The sequence below is a fragment of the Engraulis encrasicolus genome, unplaced genomic scaffold, assembly GCF_034702125.1.
Source record: "Engraulis encrasicolus isolate BLACKSEA-1 unplaced genomic scaffold, IST_EnEncr_1.0 scaffold_29_np1212, whole genome shotgun sequence".
NCBI classification, from domain to species: domain Eukaryota; kingdom Metazoa; phylum Chordata; class Actinopteri; order Clupeiformes; family Engraulidae; genus Engraulis; species Engraulis encrasicolus.
Window position 1 is genome coordinate 1,898,053 of NW_026945588.1, and position 9,276 is coordinate 1,907,328.

The window sequence follows — 9,276 nt, forward strand, 5'->3', positions numbered from 1 at the left end:
CCTAAAAATTAGGATCCGGTGCATCTCTAATGCCTATACTATTTCATGTTAAATGACTTCTTCAGGCTTGTCAGTGCATCCTGTTCTGTGAGCTTCCACCAAACTTGTTATCACAATAGATCCTGCCTGGCCTCAACATCTTTACTTACAAAACTGCATTTATTTGTAATGGGAATTATCACACACTATCTTTTTTTAACCCTACTCTATACAGCTACCACTATTTAATGTTGAATGACTTCTCCAGGCCTGTCAGTGCATCCTGTTGTGTGAGCTTGATCCACTCATTTGGGATGTCTGCAGGTTGTACATTGTAAGCTTCAGCCAGTCCCCTGTTAAATTCCTTCATCACATATTTCCAGTAGTCTGAGGCCTCAACACTGACATCTCCTGCGATGTCCCAGTGTGGGTAAATCTCTCTGTAGCGCTTACAGGGGTGAAATTCACCATTTGTATTTGAATTAATATATTTACCATCACTAATGACTGCAGTGGTGCATATATCTGTTTGGAGTTTCTTGGTAGAAGGCCAATAACAGCCAGCAAAGGCCTGAGGTCTGTGCATGCTGGCAAAGTGTGTGGTGTGGCCTTGTCCTCCTGCTTCACAAGGAGCCCCACAGAAGGGGCACTGATGTCCACATCCACTGACACTGGAGAAGAGGAGATCATGGGGTTTAGAGGGCAGCTGCTCAATTCTTTCAGTGATGTCTTTACAGCTTGCTCTCCTGCTGTATTCCTTTGGCAAAGACTCTTCCATATCCTTGATGAAGTCATGGAGGTAGGAGATGAACTGGTCTGTGTCAGCATTGATGAGAATCAGGAAGTTGTCTAAGGCATCTCTTGGGATGACCAGCTCATCCTGAAGGGCAGAGCAGAACTGTAGGATGAACTCCTTGATGGCCTTATTCCCTGAAGACACGGTGATTGCATAGTTTATTTTCCGCACAATATCAGACAGGAGCTGTTTCTCCAGTCTAGCCAGCTGGCCCCTTGCAGACATTCTTTTGATGATCAGTTGCTTTATCCAGTCCTTCACAAATGGCTCATATGATGTTGTGTATTCCATGTACGTATTGAATGACATTTCATCTAGCAGCTGCTTTAATACAGCAAACTGGAAATGTGTTGTGTTGTAGTTTACTCCCTCTTCTCCTGTCCTCATTTCATCTGCTATTGCCTGACCAAGGTGCTGAGACACATAGAACTGAACTGCTGGCTTCACACATGTCTCTGCAAATTGTTGAGCTTTCTTCAAACACTGATCTTTTTCATTAAATGATGCTATGAAACTCTCAAAAAATGTGTCTTTAGACTGTCTCAGATGCTCCTGTGGGTCATTGCGGGAATTGAAGTCCTTGTGTGCTTTCTGGAAAGCACTTGCAGCAAAACCAATGATGTAAAATTTAAGACTAGCTACACACTCATCAGATAAATCTTTTATTTCTCCATCAATATATTTCAGAAGTTCTTTAATGTACGTATCATTGTAATCTGTATTCTTACTCTTCATGGCAGCAATGTGATCATTAACAAGAGTGTGGCATTCTGCAATGATGACATTACAGAGCTCTTGCGTTTCCTTAATGAATCCCCTTTCATTAAAACGTGTAAGGCTTTTCCACCTTTTTAAAGCAGCATCTCTCCAACTTAAAAACCAATCTGTTTTAACAGTGAACTCTCCATGCCCACACACTGTCAGGTCAAGCCGTCTGAGCATTTCCATAATATGTCCACTTATTACACTTAAATTTTCCATCAGCATATAATAAGCATTCTGATGAACATCTATACGTTGTAGTCGGATATTGGACAGCTCTGAAATGGTCTCGCTCCACATTTGGTCAAATTCTTTCTTGAGGTCTTTCTCAGACAAATCAGTTCTTCTCTCCCTACAGCATCTAATCAACTCTAAGACCTTTGTTTCAATGGTGACTTTTTGCTTGTCCATGAATTCTCTCATTTTTTCCATTCCTTTTTTTATTTCAACAGCCTGTTCCAAATGTTGTTTTAAAGAATTCTCTGTTTGCCGTCTTAGAGTTGAGGCACTGTTTTGAAATTCCTGTCTGTATTTCTCCACAAGAGCAACCTTGTTGTTCTTTTGCTTGAAGTATTGCTGAATATTTTCTTGTATTTTCTTCTCTTCTTCAAATAATTTGTTCGAGGTCTCCTGGACCACATTGCTTAATTCAGTCATTAATTGACGGATGTGGACATTCTTTTCAGTTACTCCAAAGTTGGATATTTCTGTTGTCTTAGCAATAAGCCACCTGTTCATCTCTGATTGGAATGTCCACTCCCAGTTGTTGTAATGAGTGCATAAATCCAAGTAGGCATCAGCCGCTAAACTGTTTTTAAAGTTGAAGATAAAGTTCTCAAATTTCACTGCATTCCACAAACTCTTTGTCCACTCCAGAAACTCTGTTGCATCATTGTGTGTTCCATTATCAGATTTAAAGAGGTAAATTATTTTCTTCTTAAGTTCATACACAGCTTCACTGTAGCCAGAATTCACTGGGGCCATTGGGGGAGTTCCATGCCAAAGTCCAGGGATGTAGTAGCTGTCTTTTTCCGGATCATATGTCATTACATCAGTGAACTTAGTGTTGCCTTCTTTCTTCTCCATCTTAGCTGCTGCCTGAGTCATCTCATTGAGCTGCTCCACCAGATTTTTCCGATCCCTCATGTTGTTGACATGTGCAGACATGTCTGACACATTCTGATGCACAAACAGACATCTGGGCTTCTTCCCAACCTCTGTCATTCTCAGAAAGGCATGGACTGCAATCTGGAGGATATCCTTCATCTCTTGGTTGTTCTCCATGGCAATGTTGATGATGGTGATGTCACTGAGCCCTATCACCAGGGTTGCTAGTTCGTTGTCATGTTCATAGCTTGTGTCCAGTGCTGCCAGCTCAGGTGATTTTAAGCCCTCTGTGTCGATAAGCATGATGAAGTCACACTGGAGCTCATGTCTGAGTTCCTCAGAGACCTTCATCAGCAGCATGAAGGCTCCTCTGGTGCATCTTCCACTGCTGACAGCAAACTGCACCCCAAACATGGTGTTGAGAAGGGTGGACTTCCCAGTGCTCTGCACCCCCAGCACAGTCAACACTCGAATCCGGCTCTCAGTTCTGACCAGTTGATGCAGCTCCGTCAGGACTGCTGATATCCACTTCATTGGGATGTTTGAAGCATCTCCATCCACCAGCTCCATTGGAAACCCATCCAGCAGCATCTGAGCACATAGTCCAGGCAGATGCTGGACTTTCTGTGTAACAGACCTGTGTAGGTCGTCTTGTGGAAGTGCGCAAGCACACTCATAAATCTGTCCTAGTTCTCGGAAAAAATGTTCAGGACCCAACGAGCAGTTGGAGATCTGCTCATCTAAGTTCTTGAGCTCCTTGTCCTGTGGATTTTTACTACAACAGTCTTTATACTGCTGTCTCAGTGTGGCCAGGTTATGTCTGGTGAGTGTGTCTAGCTGAAATTTCAGCCACTTCAGGAAGTAGAGACGTTCTGTGTTTTGTTGTGAGATTCCAGCAATAAATTTAGCCATGGCTTCTGATAAATCTCTCTCTTGCTGTTTCTTTCTCAGATAACTTTCTTGATCTGCTATCCTACTCCTGTAATCTTTTAGGTTGATCTCCTTATTAGCGTTTCTCATTCTGCATCTCTCTTTCTCTAACTTGCTGATTGCCTTCCAGATGGTTCCATGTAAAGGCAGCTGCTCCTCCTTAAACACCAAAACATCCCTCACCATGTCACTGATTCCTTCAGCATTTTGTCTTGCATTCTTACATTCTTCATCTTCATCCACCAAAACACCAATGTGTTGAGCTACAACCGCCAAATTTAACATATTAGATTTCAACTGGTCTTTTTCCAATACACCTCTTACATAGAAACGCAACACATTAACAAAATCAGAGTCATTCTGCTTTTTTCTGACCACCACATGTGTTTCTTCAATGTTGTGTTTTAGGCAAGTCTCCTTAGGTTTCTCCATGCCATAGCCCTTCCTCTGAGAGTTGGTGACCAGGAACAGCTCTGCTTTTCTCTCTCTGTTCGTGAAAGGACTGAGGTCACCCTCCAGGTCATCACTGAAGATGAAAACTGCAGCTGAGGTCTGACACAGGAAGGACACCTGAGCTTCAAACAACCTGCTGTCTCCTCTCAGGTTGGCCACGGCCACTGGCTGTGTGAATATGTCAATGTTTTTGTTCCCACAGGGCAGATACCAGCTGACTTCGACCAGCCCATCTGCAATTCTCCTGGGCACGTCACCACATGGCATGTCACAATGGATAAATGCTTCATTGGGTTGAGAAATATTACTGAACAATCTGTTCAGAGTTTGAGATTTAGACAAACTGCTCTCTCCTACCCTAACGAAAGACACAAGGGGAATTTCCATCTCTACAATCCTGCCCTCTACCAATGCCCCTTCACCTGTTGAAGAATGAGGTTTGTAATTCTTTACTAGATCTCTCATGGCCCACAGCATCAGAGTGATCTTCTGTGTGTCACAGTTTGGCAGCAGCAGAGGAACAGCAAACTGGCACAAAGACATTTTGGAGACTATGTCCTGTTGGAGGAAAGGATCTGCACAGTGGAAAAGGGCTGTGATCAAATCCAGAGGATTCATAGCATCAACATATTCAGTAACACGAGTAAAAATAGATTCATACATTGGTTGGTCACATTGTACATTTCTTGCAGTTAAGTTTGACATCATGAGTTTTCTTAAGAAAGTCCATGGTAATTCATGTAGACCTTGTGGTGGTGTATCAGAGAGGGTGTTGCTGTTGATCTCCAGGACTGAGCTGAGAGTGAGCTTCCCTCCCTGCAGATCCCTCAGGCCCAATTCTGACAGCAGCTCAGAGATGGGGAATCCTGTGGGAGGAAGAATATTGCAAAATATCTTTAACTCATTACTATTGCGAGATTATAGATCTAGTTGTAGTAGTTTCGGGTGATTTACATGGTGTGAATATTATTTGTTGCTGCCTATGTGCGTCATGGAAACCAGACACCTTTTGTGAAGGAACACGTGACTGGATGGAGGACATTATGCTGCAGGATACGGCACAAATCTGTTGCCATGCGAATTTTCCACCAGTCACGTTTTGCATTTTTATTTAAAAATTAAAAGAATAACAAAAACAAATACAAATGGAAAATTGCCCCCAAAATGTCCACAAATGTACACTATAATTAGATTAGATTTTTTTTTAAAAACTATATTGTCTGTTACACATGAAACAGAAAACGGTCTCAATGCTATTACGCATAACATAACAGCATGACCACAATGTAAACTAGAAGCACTCATTGAGCACAGACCTCCGTCAAGGAAGTTGTTTGATAGAACATTTGACTGTTGCATCTCAAGTCTTTCTGCCTTCTTTTTGTGGAGTCCCGCAATTCAATTTCTGGTCACTAGGGCGTCTAGATACACGTATATTAGGCCAGCAATGGTGAATCTTTTAAAAAGTGCTGGTTCCGGTTTGTGATCCGAATCCGGGTCATTATCAACAACTCCACAAAGTTTCGTCCAAATCCGTTGATTCGTTTTTGAGTTATGCTGCTGACAAACAAACAAACAATCAGAAAGACAAACAGACAAACCAACGCTACCGAAAACATTACTTCCTTGTCCGAGGTAAAAATAAAAGTTGGTTTCAACTACCATTTTTTAAGTTATAAGTTTCAAGTTGTTTCGGAGTACTGCTATTACCTGTTTTACCACATTTTACCTTTGCCTTATTACCAGTGTCACAGGGCAGTTTTGTGAAGTAGGCCCCCAATGATTGCAGCAAAGTGGGTGGAGTAATAAAGAGGTATCAAAACACGCCCACCCAATGCAAAAGAGTGTGCTCAAGTTGGGTCTCCTAAGGGGGCGTTGTCCTAGCCTGGCGACGCCATCCATGTACTCCACCCAAAGATTTTGGCTCCGTACATCGTCTGGCAAAAGCCTCGAGCTCGGTTCTCTCAGTGTTTCGCCAATCAGCAAACAGTTGAGAGTGGTGACGTAGAACTCACCCGCGAGCTCCGTTACTGATTGGTTAAGGTAACTATATTCACACTTTTGTTTTTTTATTTGTATGCTTTTTCGGTGCTATAACGTCACAGGCATGCTAATAAAGCACAATATGGGTTTTAATTTGAGTTATATTAATTTCAATGATAGAGTAAGATCAGACCATCTCCCATCTTCCACGGAGACGGATTCCTCATGGCTTTTGCCAGACTGATTGACGGAGTCAACAGTCGACTATTCGTCGCTCAGGTGTTTGCACAAGAAGTGCGTTACCACCATCTACAGTGCTAAGGGGGGATTTATTCTCAACCTCAGGACTCTGAAAGTCTCCTAACCAAAGATCTCCTAAAGGGGCCTTCACCCAACATAAAGTGGATACCGGAAAAGAACTAAAATGACGTATCTCTGTCTATAATATCTCTGCTACTACTACTAGGAAAGAAAATGTTTTCAAATGAAGATTACCTGTGTGCATGAATGCCTCCACAGGTGTGCTCTGGTGGCCATCTTGTCTCAGGGTGACCACCACACTGAAGTGGTACTTCCTTCCTGGATGAAGACCAGTCACCTCCACCTCACAGTCTGATACGGTTTTGCTGCGCTGCTCTGCCTGTCGTCGCCAGGTAACGGTGTACCATTGTGGACCAGGGGCGCCCTCTGGTGGAGACCATCGTAACGTCACTGAGTCTGGACACACTTTGGTGAATTGGAGTCGGCCAGGGGGAGGTACACCTTAGATCCAATAGCAAGTTGAAATACAAGATTACTGGATGTATTAGATTCATATGTGTGACTGTTAAATATTTTTGTGTTTTTCAGAAAGGTCACCAACTTTGATGTTGTATAATTCCTTAACGACTTCAGCTATGACTGCAAAACTGGGTGACTTTTCCTAAAATTTAGTTGGCTACAGTTTAGTACCAAAATATTAGGTTTATCATTATTGTCCTTGCCATGGCTACAGTTTTCTGACAGGTATGTCTAACCAAAAATCACTGATCTAAGTCTCTTTATTGTTCCTTCCTCATCACATACTATTGTATAATTATAGTACAAATTACCTGCATAACATACCTGATTTAATATCAGCTTAATCAATTGTTACTCATTTATGCTAATTTGATGATTTCGCCACATATATAATCGTGGCGGACTTGATCTTTACCAAAGCACATTTCACCTCAATTTCATTCATTATTTTTATTTCTCATTGCTTAGGTATATCAAGCCCTGCAAATTTGGTATTCATATATTCTGTTGTTGAAGACTTACCGCTTGGTGCAATGTTATAAGAAACTGAAGCCACTTTACCATATTTATGACGCCATTTTGTGACATAATTTTTAAAGATATTTTGCTATTTAAATTAGCATCAGACACCTTTGTGAGCATTTAAGTGGTCTCAAGTATATAATCATAACGATTTAAATGCATTACCTAAATTTGATGGAAAATACATTACATTATGGCGAGATTTCAAACATTAAAATCTGATAATGACGTAATAATGATGGCCTAATACCACCTAATGACACCAAAATTATGTAATTCATACATGTCCATATGTAGATCATCTCCCCCAAGTTTGGTGGTTATACGGTATTCCGTTCATGAGTTATGGGGGGGAGGGGGGAGCGCAGTCTTCTGAATAGGGTTAAGTTTCTCTTTTGTTTCAGACATGTGACAGTTTTATCCTTTACCACACACTTTTCGATGGTCTAACTTTTCTGTTTGGGTCACATGAATGTTTATGCATCCATGTGAAACATCCATGCAACCATCTAATGACGGAAGTCACAATGTCGAAACATGTCAGGTAATGGATCAAACTTTAACATCTCTGAAACAAAAGAAAAAACTTAAAGATGCACTGTGCAGGAAATGGTCAAAAAAGGTACTACAACTATGCTGCTCATTGAAACTGGGTTGTCTATTGCCAAATGTGATATTTTAATGAAAGTTTAGTAAGTAATGAACTATATTTTCTAGTATGGCCCAAATAGTCATTTTCGCAGCTAAAAATGGCTATCTATGTATGAAAAGTGCACTTTTTCCAGTCATAATGAATACTAAGAAATTGATGGTGGTGGCAATTATTCATGAAAGAGGTAACATTAGTGAATGGGTAGCATGAATTCTGGAAATAAACAACTAAAAATCTCACACAGTGTCCCTTTAAGAACCACTGGACACCTTAAAGACTTCCTCTTGCAGCCTAGTGCTGCTTTTAAAGGATTTTTTTTAAACCTCTTGTCTGTGTTCTGGGCATTCTACCTTTCAACTACAACTAAAAAACAACTAAAAATCTTACACAGTGCACCTTTAAGAAAACATCAGTGGATAAAACTGGAAACATCTTATCGGCTTTATACAATTTAAGATAAGACAAACCAGTTGGACTTGGGCTTTCAGAGACATCAGTTTCTGCAGTGCAGCTGTAAAGAAAAGGAGAGTAATAATTGCATCTTTCATCATAATTCAACCAGGGCTCTAAATTAACTTTTTTCATCTCTAGCCAGAATGTTAATCTTACTAGCCAAACACACACTGACTAATGGGGCAGAGTGGGTTGGTCTTTTCTACCAGCCAAACTCAAATGTCACCAGCATTTGACCAGTTGGCTGGTGTTAATTAAGAGCCCTGAATGCAACACTTACTTCATCTCCCTGGAGGTACATGGCATTAGGGCTGCACTTTTATTAGAAAAATATGTGATACATGATAACATGATGACTGTATATCACGAAATGGATATTACTCGTGCTATTTAATATATACAAATATTTTCCCTACTTGCCATTCTACACTTTATCATGTATGAAACAACTGAGAGCAGTGTTATATTTCCAACATTATTTTTATTAGGAAAAAACATGGCTAATATACAGCATCAACTTAAAATGTCAAGTTTCCCATACTTTTTTTTTTTTTTACCTTTTCACCAAATTGGCTGTTATTAGAAATTAAAAAGTAGGTATCACCATATAACCAACATTTGCGATACGTTTATCGCAAGCCGTGATATTGCGATATCGATACATTTTCCCAGCCCTACATGGCATACATTCAACAATGGTGACAGCTACATCTGGGGTAACATGTGGAATGTAACTGTCACATAAGCCACATACTGTTGTTTTGATGCTATCTATCAACAAAAAATATGGTATGGCCTGGTATTGGTAAATTAACACTTCTAATGGATGCCAAACTCAGGTCCAGGGGTCAAATTGGGC

At 40.8% G+C, this 9,276-nt stretch overlaps 1 protein-coding gene across 1 annotated transcript; it reads right to left on the bottom strand.

Moving 5' to 3' along the window:
* Nucleotides 1-220: 220 nt before the first annotated feature.
* Nucleotides 221-8,473, bottom strand: LOC134443289 (up-regulator of cell proliferation-like). The gene is made up of 4 exons (XM_063193156.1): nucleotides 8,432-8,473; nucleotides 6,506-6,772; nucleotides 1,656-4,893; nucleotides 221-1,622 (listed from the first exon to the last, which is right to left on the bottom strand). The coding sequence occupies exons 2-4, from the start codon at nucleotides 6,513-6,515 to the stop codon at nucleotides 221-223; spliced, it is 4,650 nt and encodes a 1,549-aa protein (XP_063049226.1). The 5' UTR covers nucleotides 6,516-6,772; nucleotides 8,432-8,473.
* Nucleotides 8,474-9,276: the final 803 nt, after the last annotated feature.

What these genes read in the sequence shown, in the direction of transcription:
- LOC134443289 (XM_063193156.1), bottom strand. An exon ending in TTCACTGTTAAAACAGATTG is followed by an intron (nt 1,623 to 1,655) that starts GTTTTTAAGTTG and finishes TGCTTTAAAAAG; the next exon opens with GTGGAAAAGCCTTACACGTT.